This window comes from Periplaneta americana, chromosome 6 (genome assembly GCF_040183065.1).
Source record: "Periplaneta americana isolate PAMFEO1 chromosome 6, P.americana_PAMFEO1_priV1, whole genome shotgun sequence".
Lineage (NCBI taxonomy): Eukaryota > Metazoa > Arthropoda > Insecta > Blattodea > Blattidae > Periplaneta > Periplaneta americana.
In genome coordinates, this window is record NC_091122.1 from 97,617,284 (window position 1) to 97,642,633 (window position 25,350).

At 34.6% G+C, this 25,350-nt stretch overlaps 1 protein-coding gene across 6 annotated transcripts in view; it reads right to left on the reverse strand.

Annotated features, from left to right (window-relative positions):
- The window catches only part of LOC138701528 (putative uncharacterized protein DDB_G0282133), a 210,261-nt gene that overhangs the window by 15,020 nt on the left and 169,891 nt on the right, over nt 1–25,350 (reverse strand). For all 6 annotated transcript variants that reach the window (XM_069828522.1, XM_069828525.1, XM_069828521.1 and 3 more), the window contains 4 exons: nt 21,816–22,037; nt 18,405–18,527; nt 18,179–18,321; nt 8,397–8,583 (listed from right to left, as the gene is read on the reverse strand). In XM_069828522.1, coding sequence (XP_069684623.1) covers nt 8,397–8,583; nt 18,179–18,321; nt 18,405–18,527; nt 21,816–22,037 — 675 coding nt within the window. The remainder of the gene's footprint in view (nt 1–8,396; nt 8,584–18,178; nt 18,322–18,404; nt 18,528–21,815; nt 22,038–25,350) is intronic.

Sequence of the window (25,350 nt, forward strand, 5' to 3'; positions counted from 1 at the left end):
ATTTGTCGAAAAATATGGAATAATTTATGCCCAAATTCTGGGTCTTACAAGTGGGCTGAACCTCGTCAAAAAAAAATCTTACTTGGAAGTTAAAAGTATTCTTCCTGAAACAATAATCATAAGAAACAAAACAAGACCTGTTAACTTAAAATCTTGTCCACATGCCATCAGCTTCTATTACAGCTCTAAGTCAATCCGGCATGGATGTCACAAGATTGTGCAATAGGTTCTGATCCTCGGCGAGATCTTCCCAGGTGTCAATAACTTGATTCCACAATTCGTCTCGATTTCGAGGGCGTCGGTGGGCATAGGTGGCTACTCTGTAGTGACATAAACATAGATTATCTCTTGGAACTTTTCCGTAAAAGTAAATTAAATTCACTCCTTGAAACTGACAACCTTAGTTGTAGCGTAATTTTCCTACCAGCATACAAGCTGAAGTAGCACAGCCATTGATAAAAGTTTTGTACATAGAATTAGACTGAATTTCTATTCGACAGAATCTATAATCAATGGCTTTTCTGAACATGATACACAAATCCTAAGTGTTTTCAATGTCACTGAGCAATTTCAAGTATCTAGTGATTATTTACATTTATGTCTATAATATGAATCTTGGAAAAACGTATATGATACTGATACTACTGGTATTAAGGGTAAATGTATTGTATCTTTCACTTAATTTCAGAATCACTTCAGTGGATGTTCTCCACTGAATGTTGTGAAAAAATTCAAAAGTAAAAAAATGTAGATAATGCAGGGACTTAAAAATCTAATGTATTAAAAAGAAGAATCTCTATGTAATAAGCTGATATGTAATGATCCTCATGTTCTTAAATACTACAAGAAGTAGGAGTGTAATTTATCAAAAATAATGAAAGAGGGAAATAGAATACATTTGAATAGAAAAGTACAAAATTCAGATAATGCAATTAAAGCTATTCGGAATATTATTAAAGTTAAACTTGTAGATATTCTAAGAAAGAAAATATTTTTCCATTAAAACAAGTGATTATAAAGTAGAGGATTCCAAATCTATTGCAAATTCTTTTAACGTCTTATAGTATACGGTACAGAAATATTATTGACAACTTAAACATTAAAGATTTTGCAAAAGACACTACAATTGGTTACTTAACAGTTGCATTTAATAATTAGTATTAATATATGTAATTAGTCAATAATTGCAACAATGCCTTTTCATTCAATCATAACATGAATAAAATTGAATGCACATTAAATTAAACACTATTGGAAACACGTAGATAAAATAGTTAAAATCAACTGAAGGGGTGAGAGTGAAATAATCCAAAGCCACACTTTTAACAAAAAGTGTTTTGTGCGAGTGCATTTCTTACACATATGGGAAAGCTACTAATAAAATATTGTAATAATTACTCAGCAAATGACATAGCCTAAGGACTCTAAACCTTTGTAAAAGTTTGTCTGTGTGGCTTAGGAATATTTTTAAATTTCATTTTAATTGTTAGTTTTTAATATATATGCATTTACATTGTATATGTGTGTGTGTATGTAAATGCATTCACTAGATTAACGTTTATAATATTATAACTTGTAATTTTGTATTGTCTGTGATCAGTTTTAATTTCAGGACTTTGTAAAACTCTATTTTAACGTTACTTAACTATTTCAACATTATTTAGACAAAAAAAAATCGTTGACGTAGACTAAGAATCGAACTCGCTCTCTTCTACACAACAGGCAGAAGTCTTAGCGTCTGAGCTATTGAAACGACATGAAAGCTTTCCTTTCTGTGCGGAGTGTCGATCTAGTCATGAAGGTCCATTGTCGATTTTACTACACGATTTACGTATATATTTATATTTTATTTACGTAATATTATCATATTTTTTGCAGTATTTGAAGTGAATTTCGGAACGATGGTAGTAACAAACCAAATAGCCTGCATTTAAGTAACTCAATATTCGTTATCTTGTGTATCAGTGCTCTGGTCTCCGATCATGCGCAGTGTCTTACATCTGAGACTTGGGAATATTCAATCGTCTCATCCTTTTCCAGGGAAACTGTACATTAATTTTTTTGACTTTCGGTTAGCTTTCTTAAGAATACACATAAAGAAATGTAGTGCTTTCCAAGCTATCCTTGTAATATTAGTGACTTATTTCAACCAGTTTGTTACTAAAATATATACAGTACCTAAGTGTTTACTTGTGGCACTGGTGATCCATTTAATTGGTATGTGAGACGAATTTAATTTTGTGTTTTACAGAAGGATACATATTGATTTACTTTTGCTCACATTGATTTTAATTTTATTTGTTGTAGTCCAGTTTTCAATAACGTCAAGCTAGTTTTGCAAGGTGGTGATATAAGATTTATCACTAATTTTTTCTATATATCATACAGTCATCCACGAATAACCTTGCCTGAGAAGTGGCATTTCTATTCAAATCCTACAATAATTTTCAGTAAATATTTTTCACCGAGAAGCTATTACACATTTAATTTTACTTCTGAGACCACTGAAATTTATGCCAATTTTATTAGAAAGGTGCATGCATAATTATCCAATAGCATGATGTTATCTGCAACAAAAACTAAAGGGCAAGAAAGAAAAGAAGAAAACATTAATGCTGTGTTTCTTAGAGTTCCATTAGAGTTACACATTCATTGTCCACTGAAAGTTGTATTTCTCTATTGAAGTGTAAAAGAGAAACTCTCATAAATTATGTCAGAAACAAAGAAAGGCCCCACCCAAATATGTGGGATAATTAATTTAAAGTTATTACCGGGACTTGAAAAAAGCAATCATATGTAATGGGTGGGGAAAAAAATACTTTTTAATCGCGCTTCTATAGTTTGACAATGCTGACTATTCAGAGTTTTGCCTGACAGGTGAGCTACCATAAATTCCTTGAAGTCCTAGTTATTACTGAAGCCAAATGTGTGTCTCTTGTCAAGAGTCCATTTTATTTATACTTGTTAAGACATCATTAATAGACTAGTTACCGCTTTCAGTTTTGATACTAAATACATTGAAATTAATCTATTATTATTCGTCCTATTTATACATTTATATTGAATGATTCGGTCTACCTTCATAACACATCTCATCAACAATACTCGATAAAGAGTTGAATTAGCTTCCATGCTGCGTTGTATTTATTTTGTCATGTTCCTATAGCAGGAATATTAAATAGGAATTCCTTAAAACAGATTTATATTCACTCCTATGCCTTTATATAGAATACCAGTACATATACTGTATTTCTTAAGATTTGGTTACTTTATAAACAGTATGTTAGTGCAAGAACTCTTTTTTTCATATTTAATAATTCTGGCATGTGTCAATAAATATGCTTGAGACCTCTGTCTCTCTGAATTACTCTTTACTAACTGGAAAAATATTCCAAATTTATATTTTAAAAAAGTATTAAAATATCCTCACAATTTAGAGCATAACAATTCCCGAAATAATCATCCTACATTAAATTATTAAGATAAAAATGATTCAATCTATCGCTTGTAAAAATACCTTTATGGTCCTAATAAATTAAGAAATAATTTACATCCAACAGATTTATTTTAAAATGGCCTGCAGTTATTATTTTGAATTTTATTGTACCTTAATAAATTGAGTTAAGGTACAATACAATTTCATCAAGTTTCAAACAAAGTAATTCCATCTTTCCAACAGGGGGACAATAAATACTTAAAGTAATGCTAAACTCGAAAAACTTATTGATGCAACTTAATTTTATATTCTATACCTCTGGCACCAAAAAAAAGTGTCCTATTGTTCATACTGATTCAAGATGAATAGTTTCTTAGTGTTTGTCCATTCCACTTTTTTTTATTGTCCTTCCCATTTCTATTTCTCTCATTTTTAGGAGGTACTTCACATGTAGTATATGTTTTACTTTAATACATATAATGACCATGAAGATATTTGGATATGTCTTACAAAATTCTTGCTGAAGACCACTGTGGTAACATTCTGCCGCATCTGTAGTTTGTACATTTTGAAATTTTCGTGCTTCAGCTCAGAATTTAGGCGGGGGGAGGGGAGGTTGATGTGCCAATGTAGTTTTCCAGAATATAATAATATTCAAAACATTCTCTAATAGGAGGGGCCTCTGATATTAGCTCTGCAAAAAATCTGATACTGGTACTTCTGTTGCTGGTAAATAAGAAAGAACGAAATATAAAAATTTTTAACCACTTCCGAATTTCAGATGCTTTGTGTCTCAGCTGCTGGTTTGACGTACGGTTTGTTTCCTTTAATTTTCCAGAGCAAAAACTGTCCTAAGCGAAATTTACACTCTGTAATTTTAACACTGGGAACATTTATTTTGGTAGCATTGTGTGATGCTATTTCATAATATAACAAGAGCTTTGAAATGATTAACTGCTAACTACTACCTGGGTGAAAGTAGCACTGAAGCAGTTCCTGTGATTTCTGAAGTCAAAACTGTTCAATTTATAAGGAATTTTTTTGTGGAGATGCAGTTGATTGTATATGCAAGGTGTAAAAGTGCCTAAACTAACTGACCCCAGTGCTGTCATGGAGGCCACACGAGGCCATATATCGTATGGAACCTACAATTTTTTTTAATTAATCGTATGGAACCTACAATTTTTTTTAATTAATCGTATGGAACCTACAATTTTTTTTAATTAATAGTATGGAGAAATGAAAATTTTGTCTGTAAGGAGCCATACGGCATATGGGTGCCTAAGTTTTGTACATGGAGATCTATACAGATCTTAGATCATCTCTTGCTGTTCCTACTGTACCTACTGGTATTTTGTTTGATGTTCATAAACAAAAAATTATCCACCTCTTCAGCACTGGAATCCAGAATTATATAAAATAATGGTTGAAAAACGAGAAGTGCTGCAAATATACACTCCAGGATTCATCTAGACAAGTGTGCATCAATGGTGGTGCTACATGGTGTATTCTTTAAATCAAACTTGTACAATTAAATTCTAAAGCAAAACAATTTTACTTCTTCTTTAATATTAAAAAAAAATAATTAAATGACAATTGGAGAGATAGAGAGAGGAGAGTAAAATATATTTCAAGGGAGAAAACAAGGGGTGGGGTGCATGGCCAAGAAAAAAATTACCATGACAGCACTGACCAAACCTAACCTGTTACAGACTCATGTATGCAAGGTGAAGAAGCTGAGTATGAAGGAAACTATCTCAGCGCTAATCAAGATTTTCAGGTATAACTCCCTGCAAAGTTGATTTGAATAATTTATAGGGAAAAATTGTTCCGGGGCCGGGCATCGAACTCGGGACCTTTGGTTTAGCGTACCAACGCTCTACCAACTGAGCTACCCGGGAACTCTACCCGGCACCGATATATTTCAAGGGAGAAAACAAGGGGTGGGGAGCATGGCATAGTGCAGCGCTAGTTTAACTCTTATAGATGAACTATATATATATATAAAGAACTTCAAGTGTCAATATTGTCTCAAAGGTTTCTGTGTAACAAACTTCATTTAGAAATGTCCATCTGCGATTATGTTAACTGCAGAAGAAGGAAGAAATATTGTCGTAATATGAAGTTACTCAAATTTTCAATTAAGGACAAGGAAAGGCTACAAAAATTATTTTTGATTTCACCCTTATAAATTGAACGATTTTCACTTCAGAAATCACCGTAACTACCTCAGCACTAGTTTATGTAATTTAAGGACCAGTATAAATGAAATTTGATTAAAGTGAGAAAGAAATTTGTAAGGGAGGCGATCAGGAGGGATTGAGGTTGTCTACTAATTCGTTACAAACAACTATTATAGACTATTTCATTTGACTAACGATGATTTGTAGAGAGCAAAATACCTACAGTAGGGTAAATAATCTAAATCAGTACGTTTATGAGAACGGATATAAAAGTGTCAGGAAAATAACAGAATTACTGTATATTGCAATTAACTCTGCATTGGCAGAGAAACCGCATAGGGTATCGTAAATCTGCTGAAAATGAGAAAATTGTGTAAAAAATTGCATTCAGAGCGAATTTTCCAGCCTGATATCATCTCGCCCACGTTATGGACATAATTCAATAGCGTAAGACTGATATGAAACGAATACTAGAACAATTTGTTAACCAAAGACGATGTTCAGTAGTTATTTAACAACATACAGAGCAAATAAAAACACAAACGCATATTCTAGCAATAGTTCAGATGAAAAGAAAATGATTTGTACAACTGCTTATTCGTAAAAAGAACACTGCCAGCTGTGTAGCCTACATGAAGCAATATATCAGGCCTACGTTATGAACACGTTGAATTTAATGTGGACGAGAAACGTACAGTTATTATTTATCTGCTTCCATATCGCATCATATAATACACCTGTAAAATGAAAACATATAGGCCTAGAAAAGAGGAAACATGTTTGGGGGGGAGGGAGTTGTAATTCTTCCCCTATCGGATAAATTTCAGAAGACAAATACCTGCTTTTCCTTCATATTAAAAAATTGTAATCTTGTGCACACAAAATAAATTAGTGCCTTTTCGTGAGCATCATAATGTGCATTCAATAAACGCAGACAAATCTGCTCTTTTTAGTATTTTGTGTTAATTGTTGCTAGTGAGGTATTGTATACTGAAAATTAAAAACAATTAGATATCGTACATCAAATGATGACAGATTATATATTGAACGCAAACAACATTATATCAGCCATGTACCAAAATGTTATCTATGTGTGTTGATGAATTTGGGTAAAACAAGCTTCTGTATGCTACAATTTAGTGACACATCAAAGTAACATAACCTCACATTACAATGAGAAAGATATTTGGAGGTGGCATGACGTAAAAAAGTCATCCCACAGTCGTATTACTCTATGTACTTTTCAGGTACTCTGCCATCTAGTGTTGGTTATTGCAAGCTCATTTCTCGACACTAGCGACGCATAGCGTCCGTTATTTTCCAGTTGCGTCTAAATTTAATATAAGCTTGGTCAATCTGTTTTATATATGATCTAGGGCATAATTAACTTACTGTAGTTAAAAACTGCAATTCACAAATTAAAATGTTCAATTCAATTTGAATTGAAATGGTTAGATGAGTAATATGGAAGTGATGTTCTTACAATAAACGAAGAAACAATTTTGTGTAAGATATGCAAAATAGAACTAAAATCAAGACAGACCCAGGATATTGAAAATAATTGCAATAGCAAATTGCATAAAAAACATACCGAACTTAAATCAAATGAAGACATCTCTAAAACAACTAAATGTTCGTCACAATCAGATGTGCAATCAAATTTCAACAAAGAATTGAGTGATATGATGGTGAATGGTAATATACTTTTCAATATACTCAATAATCCATATTTTCCAGACTTTCTTGAAAAATACACAAATCACAACATACTGGATGAATTCATGCTATGTAAAAAGTATTTATCCCACTATTATGAAGAAACTGTGAACAAAATTAGAGAACATGTGAGTGGTAATGAAATGTGGATTTCGATGAACGAAACTACTGACACAAGTGGCAGGTATGTGGCTAATGTGATTGTAGGTTTTCAGTCACCTACAAATGCAGGGCAGAAAAGTTTATTAATGACTGAATTTTACAAAAGGTGGAGCAGCTGCCGAATGTACAAAAAGAAACTGTACACTATTTTCTAATAAAATAGTGCGTTTTCAGTGATGTGTGATGTAAGAAAGAAACTTATTAAACAAGAACAAATAACTGAAAATTAATCTCATTACTCAAATACACCATTAACGTCTTGTGATATCGAAAGAACGTTCTCCCAGTATAAAAACTGTTTAAGCGACAATCGCAGAAAATTCACATTAAAAAATTTACGAATACACAAGGTTTTTTCACTGTAATTCCTGCATCGAAAACGAGGAAGATGGCACCTTGTAAAGTACATAACATTTTTCATCAGTACCAGACTGTACAAACACAGTGTTTTGACATCATTGTTTGTATCCAAAATTTGTTGGTATGACTCGTTTAAGGAATTGCATAGTACATGCTTGAGTACATTGGTTGCTAAAGAGTATGGAATTCTATGCCTAGTTATGAATAAGGTGGAAGTGAAGGTGAATGGAAATAATTAGTATGAATAGTTATTCTGTATAGCTGAGAATAAGAGAAGAGGAGTAGGATAACAAGTGTTGTGTGTTCCAACAATAATGCCAAAGTTAATAATGTGAATAAATGCAACAAAACAGATAACAGCACCGCCAAACCAACAACAAAACAATGGCACAAAGTTCCAACAATGTCTTATTATTGTTGTTATCAGCACTGCTATCTGCTTTGTCTTCTGTTTTTGTTGCATTTATTCACATTATTAAAACTAGCGTCCTTGTTGGGACATCCTTTATATATCATATCTTATCATAAATTACACTTACGCATAGCCATCATCATACGAGCTGACTGTCGACACCCAGTGAGTGAGCCACACACCATCTGTTACTGACCCTCTCTTGTTTATAGTGATTGGAGCGCTGGTATCTTCCAGGTCCCAGAACTTTGTAGTGCGATCAAATGAGCCTGTCATCATGAATCGGCCTCCACTGTGCGGGCTCAATGCAAGTGCTGTGCACAACAAACATCTCAGTCTTATTGACACATCAGAATTTACATTATGACAACATGATACTGCATGGTATGTAGTGTACACTTACTATACATGTCTTGACCATGAAACAGATTGATTTGAGAATTGTGTTGCAGCACTCTAATGCCAGAACATGCACAAAATAGGACTCTATGAAGGAAATCTGAAGGTTCTGTGGGAAAAAAAAAGGAATCGTCTGTTTGAAATCATGAACCAGGACAGAGAATACCATCAAAAAGTATCTTGAATAATCTTCTGAGAATGATTAAGATTTTAAGATTGCCCTTTCGATATAAAAGAGTTAAGAACAATGGGCACATTAAGACAGAAATGACTGGGCTAATCTAAGACTCTCCTATATCTGTATTTTATTTTCATTCTTTTTTAAAACCTGTTTGCTACCATGTCCTGACGTGAGATGTACAACATTTTATTCTATATGTTATACTAAAAGAGAAAAGATTAGAGAAAGTTCAATTCTAAAAACACTATGTAATAAGGAATAAAATAGTAACAGTTATGGAAAATTTTTTGATCATTACAAACTGAATCATTTTCAGATCATTCATCACTCTTCCTACATTTGCATTATTCTTTTCATTTTCTTATTCCTCCTAAGACATTATCTTCATTATCGTCCAGAGCATTTTTTTTTTATTATTTTCTCATTAGAGCAAGTATTTTGATGCTACAAAAAATCGATTTCGGGACTTTTGCAGAAATACATGTTTTCTGCAACTTCGGTACAAAGAATGACTTTGGGTGTGCTGTCTTTGAGTATACTCTTTCCAAAGGATTGTTAACCATTAATTGTGAACCGTCCCCTTGTTTCTTATTAAGATATTACAAGTCACTAGTTGTAACCCTTCCTGGCTTCTGTGGAAACTCATCACACATAACAAGGACTTAAGTAGAAAAGGAAAGGGAATGGAATGTGCTTACAGTCTCATTAAAAACTGCTAATATGTTTGAAGGTAACTTTTCATTGCCGATTTTCATTACTATAAAGATAACATTAGAAAGTATTATAACATACAAATAGCTTTTGTACGCCAATTTGTGCAAATTATGTTTGTCTTTTAAACAATACCTCAAATTGGACAAAGAAATTCACTTTTTTTTTAAATTTACAAATCACATTCTTTAGTGTCACATAGTCAGCTAATTCTGACTTTCTGTCCCTCATGGGCTTGTATAGCCTGTCTGCAGGTTCCCTCCCTCCTTTGCCACCACCTGTAATTCTTTAAAACATGTTATTTGAAAATAATGTACACGCTGCATTTACAACAAAGTGTGAAAAGGGACCACTTGGCACTTCTAGTTTCCGAAATAATATTTATAATAAAAAAAAAGGGGGGAGGGTTCAAACTGGCGAATTTCTCTTTTTCATGCTTTTGCTACGATCACATCCTAAACAATAAACTGTGTAAATATTAAAGTCCTGCATCAACTGAATCATGCTCAAATCACTGCCTATACAAGACCAGCCTCATGGTCTAGTGGTCAGAGCTTCTGGCTATAGTTCATGAGGTCCCAGGTTTGATTCCCGGTTAGAGCACAGGAATTTTTCCTTAAAGGGGATTATTCCTGTGTTCGTCCATGGTCTGGAATTTAGGTTAAGTTTAGATTTAAGACCTCCCCTGGCACCACATTATCATAATCATCCTATCACATCATCGGGGTAATGTAACTCCGCCTTCCAGGCGCCCCAACCTCAGAAGTGGGTTACAACTAAGCCATGGCCAGGAGAGAAGACCAGAAATGTCGAAAAGACAACCTGGTGGCATTGGATTAAAAAAATAAAATAAAATAAAAACAAAACCAGAAAAGAGACCATTTGGCGGTACGTAACGATTCACGTGTCTTATCTGCTTCTCACTAAGCAATTTATGCATCTGCTACGTGTTATAATGTTTAAGGATGTAGACAACATAACTATAATATGTTATGAGGTTCTGTATACTAACTTATATTCGTAATTCTATGCTTGCCTGAAATCTAAGCCAGTTTTGTTGTATCTATTAGTCTTCGCAGTAGAGTAACGTTGTTAAGTTTGGAAGTTCAAGAGGAAGTAGGGGCTTATATTACTGTGTTATAATTAGGAACCCTATTTTATGGTGAAATAAATTGGTCCATAGCAGTGCTATAAATCAGTCATGTCAAACTCAAAGCTGTGATAAACCTACACAGAGCACGGCACCAGGCTCGGAGCAAGAAAACGTAAAGCAGACGACAATTCAATCGTACCTGCATTCAGTGTTCTGTGACCAATCACATTGCCGTGTGCGAATGTAAGATCAGGGAAATTTCTTGTGCACGATTAACTACAATATTTAGCAACAAGCTTATGGTCTCGAACTTCGAAGATTCATTGGGACATACATTCTTTACTGTTGTTAAAATGCAGTCCTTAATAAATTGTCCATCTGAATAAGTTCCACATCTTGGGAGAATCATGTGCGCTACTTCATAGCTTACTCTCACAGCATTAACACTATACACCTCCATGTTCTACAAAAAAATATATATATGAGTCAAATGAAAACAGGTCACCATTCATATACCTCATGGCAGCAAGTTAGTACCACTGCACAGTGGGACAAAATTGAAAAAATGAACTCTTTTTTACAATACTTTTGACAGTGTATACTCATAGTAGAGATGCTGGTGAGCACTAAACTCATGATGCAACATCCATAACATGTTTTAACAGCTGTGGCTACAGCCTTTGAAAGAGAGCTATTGTAACCAGGCGATAGCGCACCAGTCAGTCCTAGGCTGTGCGCTTGAGACAGTGGTGTGTGTTACGTGGTCATATTCGTGAATAAAGAAATAACAATGGCTGAGAATGTTAGAACAAAGGGTAGGTTTTATTAGGAATACATGTAATTTTGAATTGGTTTATATAGAGTGTAAATATTTGTGATAACTCGGAGGAAAGCAATTTAAGCTAATATATTTTAGTTTTCTTTTTTTTAAGAGGGTTATAAAGTGCGTGTCACTCGATGTTACGAAAACTTTTGTGTCGATGGTTTAAACAGACCCTATAGATTGCAGAAAAGTCGTATTCAGCTGCAGCTACTTGCACTTTTCTGTGTAATGTGCGAAAATTCAGATACCTACGTACAGTATTATTGATTACTATTCCAGATTGGCCGCTGTTTTTTACACCGTGAAATCATGGAAGCCTTGCTACAAAATAATAATGATAAGACAGCTGTTCATGAGTTTGTTATTTCATAATTAGGATTATGTGAAAATTGTCAACAAGATTTTTCTTCAGAACTAAAGAAAAAAAATAGTTCATTCTGAAGTAATTTGAATAAAAGATAGGAGAATTGCTACAGAATGAAAAATAAATAGGAAGAAAAATATGGCAGTTCATTGGATCAAGAATTTAAGCTGCCCCCATGTCAGTGGCGTGTGGTGATAAATAATCCTGGTGGTGCACAAATATTTATTGTGATTATTAGACTTCGTGGAATTGCCACAAGAATCGCAAGGTTTACTGTGCACGCGGTATAGACTGTATGAGAAGGGGGCGTGGAACGAATTGAGTATGCCTCTGATGTAAACACTGAGCAGTATACTGTGGTTACAATAAAACCTGTATCCTGCATTCAAGAAATGTAATGAATGATTATTAAAGTAGGAAATGTCTAAACATGTAAATACACTATTATTTTATAGTGAGATATATTAATTCTTAAAATTTAATGTAAGATACTCACATCATCCTTAATATGTGCATTGCAGTGAAGAGTTACGTACATTTTGAGCGATTGCAAAGTAACCTCCTCCGACGGTCACTTAAACAGTTTTTATTTTGGGAAAAATGTACGTTCAACATCACACGATGTAATACGTACATATTTGAAGAACAGAAAGTCACTACTGCAGATGTCTTGTCGTGACCCGATAGTACATCATTTATAATACGAAGTTGTGAATAGGCACAATTTTTAGCAATAATGTTTCTCAACTTACATTTCATTTTTTTCTGAAATTAGTGAATTGTTATTTTGGATAACGGTTTGTGATACTTTATCCACTATATTAAGGGCTTCTGAGAGTTGTAGTTTAGACGATTGTAACAGGATGATGCTTTTGGACACGATTTTAAAATAAGAATCAATGAACAGAATATCTTCCAATAGCTGTTCAGAAGCCAATGATTTTACAGCAGCAACAGCAGAACTGTGTGTGCTATCCAATTACCTCCATTATTTTGCGTTATGTTCTGCATAATAATTAACAGCATCCAACCACGTTCCCCAACGGGTCAAGACTGGCTGCGGAGATAAGGGTATTCCAGGAGCAATTATTTGTAACAGCAACACTCTCATTGTAGTATGTTTGATTGAATTCTTGTCTGCACTGAACAAAATATGTTAAGCTTTGACTATTCCAACCACAGTAATGCAAAAACAAGTGCTTACATAGGTATACATTAGCTGTAGCTGCTCTATCTATTGGGACCGGTCACAACTCTTAACATGAACTGCTTATACTAAGAGACCGGGCGGCCGCCCACCTCCTCTATACTACTGTACATCGGCAACCTGATAGCATGCTGCGTGTAGCAATTCAACGAAGTCTAGTGATTATGATTATCATCATCATTATTATTATTATTATTATTATTATTATTATTATTATTATTATTATTATTATTATTATTATAGGTACTAACTACTACATAACTATTAACATATGCTACGTAGGTATAGATTTGCATAATTTTGTTATGTCAAGAAATTGCAGTTAATCATTTTCCTATGTAGGTCCAGTAATAGCAAAGTAAAGTGTTCAATTTCTATTGCAGCACACCGTAAATAATATTGTTTTCGCTATATTGCGTTTTATAACACAGTTCATACGTTCACAAGCATTCGATACGTGTGTCGCCTCATCAGCCTTAACTGCTAAAAAGTCAGCAGCTTTCTTTATTTCTTTGAAATCTCATCATGGCAAACACACTGTTCCTCTTTCCAATTGTTCCTTAAGAGTGGGTCTAATTCAGAACTGAAATTGATGAGGCCATGAAAAATACTAGCGTTTAAAGATGAGTTTCCGTCTTCGTGACCTCTTAAAGCCAACTCAAAAGCTCCACAAAACCGCACGCACATATCTGTTCTTGGTAGCTTTATCATTGTGAAGTTCAACAATTCAATTGAATCCAATTGTGTCTGTATGTTTGTTTGACCCAACACTGCTAATTTAACATTATTGTTGATGTGTGCAGCTGAAGAATCGTGTTTTTTAATTCCTTCATTCATGTGTTTCAAATCAATCATATCTGCAGAACGATAATCAAATTATGTAGTTACTACGCACAGTCCTAAATTCAAACAGAAAAATAAATAAAATTCATAAAACGTACTTATTTTTGTCAATAAAGTTCGCCGTCGAACAATAGGCAAGGAAAACAAAATACACCGTCTTAGCCGCATATTGCATTTTTCGTAAGTCCGAATGTTGAATTTTCTAGTCACTTCTCTATTACTGTTCTTCGTCGCTTATAATTTTAATTCATGTGTAGTTCTACCCATCTTCTTTATTTTGATCTTTCCGTGGAAAGGTCTTATAGAAAATTACACATTTAACAGATTTTGCACACTATTCATTGTAACATTTATGATGGGACGAGCTTGAGAACACATCTGAAAGTGCTCCTAACTCCTCCTACGCACACTGTATAAACCTCCCTACCATGCTCCAAAGCCTGCCAGTGAAACAGTACTACTGCGCATGCTCCAATGGAACAGTGTGCCGCAAGTGTCGAGCGGTAAACGTAAGTCCCAGGCGTCAACAAGAACAGTACACAGTCATGCAATGTTATTTTTACATAGTATTATAATAAAGAATTATGTCGCTCACATAGTCTACTGCAGCTCATTGATATACATTTGAAAACGTGTGTTATTTGAAGAGGAGGTGCACTGCTCCTGTGCTCCTTAAGAGAAATCGCCACTACCCCAAGTAATAAATTTCATGTTGAACATGTGGCTGGATGTTCATAGTTGTATAGTCATTCTGGTCATCCAAGAAATTGTTCTCTGAATCATCTTAGAAGACCAAGAGGAGGAAAACTGAACATCTCAGAGAAGCTGCTGATCCTGCTGCGCTTGCTCTTGCTATTCAGATAAATCTGAAGGCTTCTGGTAAAGAGAAACAGCTAAACTAATGGAAAATGCTCTAAGTAGCTATACCAACCCGTGCGGCAAAATTTCCAACTGCACATAACCAGCATAGTGGCTCCTGCAAAAATGTTGCAAAATATAGTGGTGATGACGTTTTAGCCCTGATAATGGATACGAAATTATCTAAGTACTAGTACACTTTATTGAGACTACAAGCAAAATGTAGAAATGTAGATTTATATCCAGCGTACAATGAAGTTCGAGAAGCAAAGCTGCATTGCTATCCACGTGACATTACTCTAACAGAAATAAGTGCAGAAGTGAAGTTACAGAGTCTGTTAGATCACACAGCCAGACGAATTTATGAAAAGGAGAAAGGAAGAAATTCAGAGTCGGTTTCCAAATGAGATGGGACTTCTTGTGGACAAACCTAAACCAGGAGAGAGTGTAACGTCAAACAACGGGAATACTCCTAGAAGATTCTTTTCAAATCCCGAATTAACATATCCATAACCGGGATAGATAAAGAATGATATGTTTTGCAATTGTTCTTCGAGTAATTTCTAGTGGAAGAGACATTAAAGTTCATTCTTTCAATCAATATGCGCTAGAATATGCAAAATTGTTCATTTAGAAGTATCCCTAGTTTAACCTCCCAGCTAGCGTACACAGAATTCTCATCCATAGGTCTCAGATTATTAACTCAGTTCTGCTTCCAATTGCACAGTTATCTGAGGAGGTTCAGAAGGCTCATAATAAAGATATTAAAATAATATATCGAGAGCCCCACACAAGGAAAAGTTCTCGTAAAAATACATTGACAGATTTAGTCAACAACTTTCTCATATTTTCCGATCCTCTCATTTCAAATATCAAGAACAAAACACAAAACTCCCTTGTGGAAGGAAGGATTACAGCTATTGAAAGACTCTAGTGAGGAAGAAGAAGAAAGTGCCATTCATGAAGAAAATGTCAGTAATGAAAATGTAATGATGAGGAATCAGATATTGAATAAAAAACTATTATGTTGTGAAAGTGCTTTTAACTTAAAGAAAAAGTGAAAACTATTGAATAACTATTGATTTTATGCATCCAAGAAAACAATAGAGACATAAAATAATTTTGTCCCATTTTGAGTCGATTCTGGCCCACGGTGCACTGGAATTTGATTGCTGAACTGACATCTGGTGGCGACTCACGAAAACGAAGTTACAACCTCTGCTTACACACTAGTCGTTCGTTTATTGTGCTGGAAGTGAGGTTAGATACATGTGTGTTCGTTGAACATACTAATAGAGGAAGTAAAGAAGAATAGCGAGGTGTAGTGCGATTTTTGGCTGCTGGATGAGTAGGAGGACGAGAAATGTGCATGTCTGCTGTTTATGGCGAGCACAGCATGTCTTATATGGGACACTGACAGATCACTGTGGAAGAATTTAGTCGTTTAGAGGGAATAAGTCACGATTCCGTACATGTCATTGTGACAAAGCATCTGCATTACCGAAAAATCTGCACGCAAAGGGTTCCACGTCAGTTGATGGAGGAACAAAAAACAAACAGAATGGCTCCTTCACTGGGTCACTTGCAACGATACCACGAGGAAGAGTATGTATTTCTGTCCCATATTGTCACTGGGGACGAATCGTGGTGTCACCATTTTGAACCAGAGAGCAAACGGCAGAGTCAACAATGGAAGCACATGGATTCTCCCCTACCGAAAAGTCCAAAGCAATACACACAAGTTCCGGTAAAGTCATGCTGACATTCTTCTTCTATTCTAGGGGTCCTCTGCTTGTTGAGTTTCTCAGGGATGGGGCCATAATCAATGCACAGCGTTAAAAAGAAACTTTACAGAAACTGAGATGCACCATTAAGTCAAAATGCCTTGGAATGCTATCGAATGGCATTATCCTTCTTCATGATAATGCCCGCCCACATAATGCCAACTCCATGAGGAATACAATTCGGAGATTTGGTTGGGAAATGCTTCAACACCCCCCTACAGCCCCATGCGTTTTTCACATTTTTGGAGAGTTGAAGAAAGACATTCGTGGACTTCATTTTGCATCAATCGAAGACATGTGTGACTGGGTAAAGAACTAGTTCAGCAGAAAACCCACAAGCTTTTTCAAGAATGGGATTGATCGTCTCGTCTCACAGTGGGACAAATGTATAAACAGTTTTGAGATTACATCTGAAGTAATAAATGTTTTATTATACTTTTTGGCATCTGACCCGTTTTCATTTGACTCACCCTCATATATAAAAAACACTTCAAGAACAGTGTGCTAACCGGCAGGTTATTATTTCAGTTTTCACAGAATTCTATGAAGCTTTCACCCATTCACAAAGTTAGTATTGACGCATAAGATGCACTATGCTTTTTAGACGCAAGGATGTATGTTCAACCATAGATGATATTATGGATGTGGCAAGAAAAAGCTGTCCATATATCAACTTCATTGTCGCTATAGCAGTTGAAACAGAATCAGAAACTTACAACTGACAGAACAAACTACACACAAGAGTGAGAAATATATGCCTAATTTGACACAAGTGAACCATTTTGAATTCAGAGAGGACTGTTTTGGTGTGGTGTATGCTAAAAAAAAATCCATTAATTCAAAAGCTTTATTAATGGTGTCTTGCTCTCGGACTTCAGAGAACCTGAAATTATCATGTCTGAAGAACTTACATAACCTTTGATCGATAAATGTACTTCTTCCAAAAAACCAGAACTTCTGTATCACAGAAGCAAGATATGTTGTCCCTTCTTATGTTCCAAGACCAGCAACTAGATCACCAACCACATCAGGCGTAAAAATGACTCTCACAAAGGTAACGAAAGGGAAGAAACGGAAACCACCAACACCAAGCATATTTTCTTCGGGAAAGAAATTTCTGTAAGGAGTTAGAACATAGAGATCAGATAGTTAAGGGACATAAAAGTACCCAAAACGTAGACTTCAGAAATAACGTGTGTAGATTACTGGTTGAGTTATATTATTAGTGCACTATAACAGTACTTTGAAAGACTTACACTGTGCATTCATTATTTCAAATATTTACTATATATTTAGTTATTTGTGTAGCTAAAATATTAGTAAATGTGGAAAAATTATGAAGAGTGCAACTTCCCAGTAGATTAGTAGTTATTTGCATTCAAGCATAACAGAACTTTTAAGGGGTGTATTATAAAATTGACTTTTTTACATAATGAAAGTTCTTGTTACTTTTAGATCATTAAAATGCTTTGGAACCAGATTCTTCCATTCTTACTACTTCAAATACATATCAAGGAATATTAAAACTCCATTAACTCAGAACCTGCCAAGTGGTTCCTTTTCATGAGCACATACACATTTTAACATTATTTTGATTCAAGGCTTCTAATACTGAAGTAATGTAACAATGGCTCAAGATATCATACCTGAAACCACTCCGATGTGTGCTTGAAAGCAGTGATAAGGATACATGGTGTAGGACTTCCCTGTCTTCTTGCACAGGAGTGGAGATTCTGATGCTAGATCCCAAAGGGCTACCATGCCATTAGTGAAAGCACCAGCAATAATTCTGTAGACGACATAAAGACACTTTAAATGCAAAGAAGCAACCAATGACATAACTTTCATGGAGGTCTAACATTAACTTCCTACCTGTGACCCTTGCCCTTGTACCACGAAAGGCGAGTGCACTGCCAGTTGGAGTTCTCCAGAAGACACGTGTTGCTGTCATCCAGCACCAGAGTGCACATGGCCTCAGTCTTCAAGATGGGGACTCTGCAAAATATAAATCTTACATAATCAGGAAGATAGTTCACAGGACAGGACTATCATTGATATATGTGATTTAAATTAAAGTTCTAAATGTTCACTTTTGTTTTGACGTAAGTGACAATCTGATCTAGGGGGAAGGGGAGAGGGGAGGGGGAAGTGGGAGAGGGGGAGGGAGAGAGAGAGAGAAAACACTCTCTCCTCTCTATCTCTCAATTTTTTATTCTTGCGAAAGATGTTCATTTGCTATAAAATTATAATTACAGTGTAATCTTTAATCCCTCCACAGTACAGCAGGTAGTTTGACGGTCAGTATATCTGCAGAGAAGTTAGCAGCTTTCTTTAGACTCTGTCAAGGGCAAGAAAACTTTTACCCTCCCCCATTGTGAATTGCAGATAATGGTCAGTGTTTCCAGTATGTAAATGCACTGTGACGAGGTTGAAAATGTTTATGACAGAACAAACCAATTCTCCAACCATAAGAAGCATATTCATTATTCTGAATAGTTTCAAAGAATGATTCGGTGCCATGGTGTTGAAGTGTGGGATACAAAATTTTTACACGTGAAGCCTGGTTTCATCTGTCATGTTATGCTAATTCTCAAAATACCAGAATTTGGTCATCTGAAAATCTGTATGCAGTGAAAGAAACGAAACTGGACCAAGAGAAAATAGGTATGTGTGGTGAGAATTATTGGCTTTTTTTTTTTTTTTTTTTTTTACAAGGATCATTGTTCTGATGTTCTGCTTCCATTTATTGGACAGTTAAATTTAATGGATGACCGAGTGGTTATGTCGCATCTCAGTTTCCCCCACCTATTTCTTCTTGTTCTTCTGTAGAGGCCATCTTAGCTATTTCCTGAAAACATTTCCTGTTCGGAATTGGACATCTGCATAATATTATACAACTGTTTAAAATAATTCAAAGAAAAGGGTCCCATTAAGTAACTGCCATATGATTGCCCCCGTTACATTGATCCTGACAGACATTAACTGCTAAATGTTTTTTTAAACAGAATAACGCTATGGCTCACACATACCATACGTCAATCAATTTGTTAGGAAATATTTTCGGAGAGAGGATAATTTCGCAAGGACTATGGCCTTCAAGATCCGCTGATCTTACTCCACCTGATTGTTTCTTTTGGGATGCTACTAAGTTGACAGTAAGACCTATATCAACACAAGTCTAAAGAATTGATAATCTAAAATTGGCAATAAGAAATGACACAAATTCAGTGACAAAATAAACTTTAATTAAAGCATTTCATAATAAAATAAAATGTGTGGATCTACACCTTCGACAGAATGGGGGACATTTTCAGCATCTCATTTGAAAGGATAAGTTCACTTATTATTTTTATTATTATTTGGTTTTCTCTCATTTTACTTCTCTAAATTCATTTCAACCAGCCCACCACTGTCCCAATACCAGCCGGGATTTTTAATCATTCGTGAAAGGTTGTTTACACTAATGCTAACACAGTCAGAATTACCTACATTCTTCGTATTTTGTCAGTTCTCGCTTATTCCACTTCTGTGGAATTGCTTTAAAGATCAGGCTGTATATCCTGAAATATTGAAGATACCTTCGACAAGCACAGTGAATTTTTTGTGAAGTAACTTTTTAACCGTTAAGTATAATTTTCTATTAAATCTTACATATGGAATTAATTTTATTTCTGACTACATTATAGTGGCTGTAAATTATGTAATACTAGGAGAAGAAACGTAATTCTAAGACGTTAAAGTAATAATCTACAATTTGTAACTAGAAATGAAACAGATTTAAGCAAACTGTAGTACACTGTGGAAGGAAAACATTACCTCAGAAAATGAAGATAAGGATGACAACAACTATGATCATAATAACCACAACCATCATTACCATTTCATATGTATATAACTATTCCAAAAACCGAAGTTTAAAACTGATCTGACCATCTTTGTGCAGTTTTTCACTCCTTCCACTGCATTTATAAAATGCAGTTCCTTCTTTTTTTCTTTTCTTGGTAATATTGCATTATTATCCATTTTAAATATATGTTTCTTTTATCAAGTTCTATATAAATTCTTCAGTGATATTATTTTCTTATAATATGTTCTGGAGAATTTTATTTCTAATCTCTTTCTGTAGAAGAAGTCCTCTCCCAACACAACCAAAAGCAATGTTGATTTAAATGTAATTCTGAATACTCTCAGTAACATATCTGTTCACACAGCTTTTCGAGTATGTCTTCTATATTTGTTTTTCCTAAGGATGGGACATGACAGTAGCGATGCAATTGGAGAAACAATGAATATCATATAGCATCAAAGGACTGTTGCTATGATAACAATGGCTGAGTTGCCATTGTTACAGTAACCACGTGGTGAGTGTTCATGTGCACATAATGTCAGCTATTAATATGTTAAGTATTTAAATCTCTGTCGGTTTTTGTATTATTTTTATATTTTCGCGTCAATTTTATTGTCAATGCAATGAATGTTTTAATGTCAGCTAGTAGTTCGCATCAGCTGATCGCATTATCACTCAAATTGGTAATGTAGTGCTGTATTTCCAAACATGGCTCTTAACTGTCATGCACCATCTTTCGAAAAAAAAAAAAAGTAGTAATGCTATAAACTCTAATAAAATTATTTTTATTCACATTTTATGTTTGTTCTTCAGCTGAAATTGTTCTGCAGAGGTATTTTTAAATGTACATTCTATTTTTTTTAATGCAACCAGGTTCTCTTTCGACATTTCTTGTCTTCTCTCCTGGCAGTGCCTTAGGTGTAACTCACTTTTCAGGTTGAGGTGCCTGAAAGGTGGAGTTACAGTACCCCCAATGATATGATAAGATGATGATGATGATGATGATTATGTGGCGCCAGAAGAGGTCTTAAATCTAAATTTAACCTAAATTCTAGACCATGGATGAACATAGGAATAATCAATAATACTCAACACATATTTGCACACCTTGTACCACAAGGTACTCCCCCAATTCTAATACCAGGAAAAATTCCTGTGCTGTAACTAAGAATCGAACCTGGGGCCACTTGAACTGTAGCCAGAAGTTCTGACCACTAGACCATGAGACTGGCCTTAGCTTCTCTGTTTCTTTAGACTTTTGTTGTTCTCTTTATAGATTATATTCTGAGTGACTTGATAATGTTAAACGTTACGCCCATCCTTGCCTTACTCTTCTAGCTGTTTCATTTGCATTTAAAAATGTTGTGTCTATAGTTTTAGTTTTGTATTGTTGTATAAAACTTCAATTGCTGTATTCCCTAACCCATCTGGCTCACCTGTCAGCCACTTCATTTGCAAGCTCTGTTGGGAAGCAAACAGAGAATATGCGTATGGTTCCATCAGAACATGCTGCAGCCAGCAGTCCTAACCGCCTTAATCTGTTGTCTGGTATGTCGACATTTGGCATGTCATAGCAGCCAGATGGACACCACTCCATGCACCAAACTACACCATACTCGTGTGCAATCCCTAGCACCATTTCTGGGATGGAGCAAGACCTGAAATTGGAGAAAAGGTGAATAAGACCATCTGCTACACAAATTTCTAATTAGAATCCAACACATACAAAATACTTATCATCATATATTGTACATTACAAAATATGGCTAGATGGTTGGATATCACTGTTACTTGGATATTTCTGGACTATGCTAATGTGGAAGAGTCAAATTTCTTTCTTAATGTGGGAAAATATTTAAAATGGAATTTATCAACCCCAACAATAGGATGGCAGGTGAAGATGACAACAGTAAGAACACTATGGAGAGGATTCTGCAAGGTTTCCTTAAAGCAGCAAAATATCACCAATCTACACAATGTGTAAATGTTGGAAACTTCATAATTGCCTAGCCTTGTTTTGTGTATTTTTAGTGATCTGACTTAGACACATGTTTCTGCCCCATACAATGCAACGTCTCCAGAAAATTACAGACCCATATCACTTCTACCAGTCTTCTCCAAAATCTTTGAAAAAGTAATGTATAAAATATTATATCATCATCTAGAAAGATACAACATTTTAGTCCCAGAACAATTTGGATGTAGGAAAAATAAAGGCACAGAAAATAACCGACAAAATTCTGGAGGCAGTTAATAAAAAATTACAAGTTCGAAGGATTTTCTGTGATTTATCCAAAGCATTTGACTGTATAAATCATAAAATGCTGCTAGATAAATTAGATTATTATGGAATTAAAGATGTTGCACACCAATGGTTTCACTCATATCTCATTGATAGGAAACAGAAATTTGAAATCAATACAACTATGAAATCTGCCTCGACATGGGGAACTATTAATAATGGAATTCCTCAAGGATCAATATTAGGTCCCCTACTTTTTCTAGTGTTTATAAATGATCTTGCCCCCCTAATAAAAGATGTAGGTCATCCCATATTATTTGCAGATGACACAAGTATAGTCAGGGCTGGGCAGTATTTGAAATACATTTGTATTTTGTAATTTGTAAGGATTTTCGAAAGTATTTTGTATTTAAATACATAAAATTGATGTATTTTGTATTTCAAATACTCAAAATACTTTCTTCTTCTTCTTCTTCTTCTTCTTGTCTTTCAAGTTTTGGATTTGGCTTTAAAGAATGAACTTTTGTCTTATTTGCCTATCCATTTCAGTTGTGCTAGCCATACACTTAGTTTTCTTGCCACAACTGATTTCCTTATTGCCATAAAGAAATCTCCAACAGCATCAATGATCCATCACCCAACACTTGCTAAATGTTCAGCATTATGCAATGTGTCTAGGAGACCCAAATCCTCAGACATTATATCAGAAGTCTTGAAATATTCATTAAAGTTTCCTTGCCCAACTTGATGGAATTCTCTTTATGACTCAATCTCTCAAATATTGTAATTCAAACATGATATAAACAGTTTATGTGAAAAACTGGGATTGCCAACCTTCAAAGGGGTTGAGTTTCAGTCCTTGAAGAATATTGTGCAGTTCTGAAATCCAATGCTGTAGCCCTTGATTTAATGCAAAATGAGAAGATGTGCTATTATAGCCAGTTTTTGCCCACATTAATTTCCTTCAAAAACAGATTACATATTCTGTTATCTAGTAAACTACGCCATCTATTGCAAGCAACTCCAATCCTAATAAGTTTGCTTTCATCAAGATTTAAAGCGATGTTTGCTCTGACTCCAGAAGCAAATTGAGCTATTCTGGCAGCATGCTTCCACCCATCATTTAAGATGGATAGCTACCTGACACTGCCTCACCAAGTGATGAGAAAAGGATACAGAATATGTGTGTGAAATCAGCTGAGCAGTTCTCTGCTACACTTTTGGTCAGTTCAGATGATGAAGATGATAAAAACAATTTTTATGTTTTCAACTCAAGTACACCAGACTTTGAAAAGCGAAAAGAAAAGAACTTGTCTACTGGAGAGTATGAGCTCATACAATTCTTCAATGGCAAAGGGACAACCCTGTGCACTCCAGAGAATTACCCAACAGTGAAACAAGCTTTTATAAAGTATAATACAAGTTTGTGTTCCTCTGTGCCTGTAGAAAGACTGTTCTGTTTTTCAAGATTTATCCATTCACCAGCAAAGGCATCCTCATCTGATGAACTTTTTGAGAAACTTGTTTTGAAAGGGAGCAGTAATTATTCAGATGTAGCATAATTTCATTGCTGACTGGGAAAAGGAAGAATGTTCAGTTACAGTGTTTATATAAAACTTATAGATAAAAATACTTTTAACATTAATATAATATTTTATATTTTCAGTAATATTCTTATTTCGTTATATATTGCATCGAGTATTTGAAAGACAAATGTATTTTGGTTGATTTTTTAAAAGTATTTTGTATTTGTATTTCAAATACTATCTTTGAAGTATTTTATATTTGTATTTGACAAGAAATGGATTCGGAACACCTCAAAATCTGTGCTTCAGTGGCTGGTCATGATAATATCTTTGAAAAATATTGGAGTGCAAGAGGTCAAATGACTTTATTGTCAAACGCCTGGCATTAGAAAACAACAACATATTTGTATTTGAAATACTTTGATGTCAGTATTTTGCCCAGCCCTGAGTATAGTAATTACAGCCAATAACTCCAATAGATTCCAATCTTCAACAGAGGAAATTCTCTTCAAAATATGTGACTGGTTTTCAGTCAATAAATTGGTATTAAATTGCAAGCAAAACTAACATAATTCAATTTAAATCCTGTCCAAATTCAACCTCGCAAATTTCTAGCGCAATAATTAACAATAGATCCCTATTAGAAACAACAACAACCAAATTTCTTGGCTTAAAAATCGATAATGTGTTAAACTGGAAAAATCATATTAAAGAAATTACCCCCAAACTAAATTCAGCTTGTTTTGCTATTAGATCTATGCAAAAGATAGTAAATATCAATACCTTAAAAACAATATACTTTGCATACTTCCACTCGGTAATGAGTTTTGAAATAATATTCTGGGGAAATTCCACAGATAGTAACAGTATGTTTCTATTATAAAAAAGAGTAATTAGAATAATAGTAGGTGCCAAATCTAGAGAATCGTGTAGGACTATTTAAAAAAACTACAAATAATGCCCATGGCTTGTCAGTATATCTTTTCATTAATAATCTTCCTCATATGTAATCGTGAAAACTTTGCAATTAATTCAACAGTTCATAGCACAAATACACGTCAAAAAATGACTTTCACACCCCATCGGCAAGTCTATTGTGCTATAAAAAGGAGTGCGTTATATGGCAGTAAAAATTTTTAATAGCCTTCCTATTGATATAAAAAATGAAACTCAAAATATAAGAAGGGCCAAATTAAAGAAGTA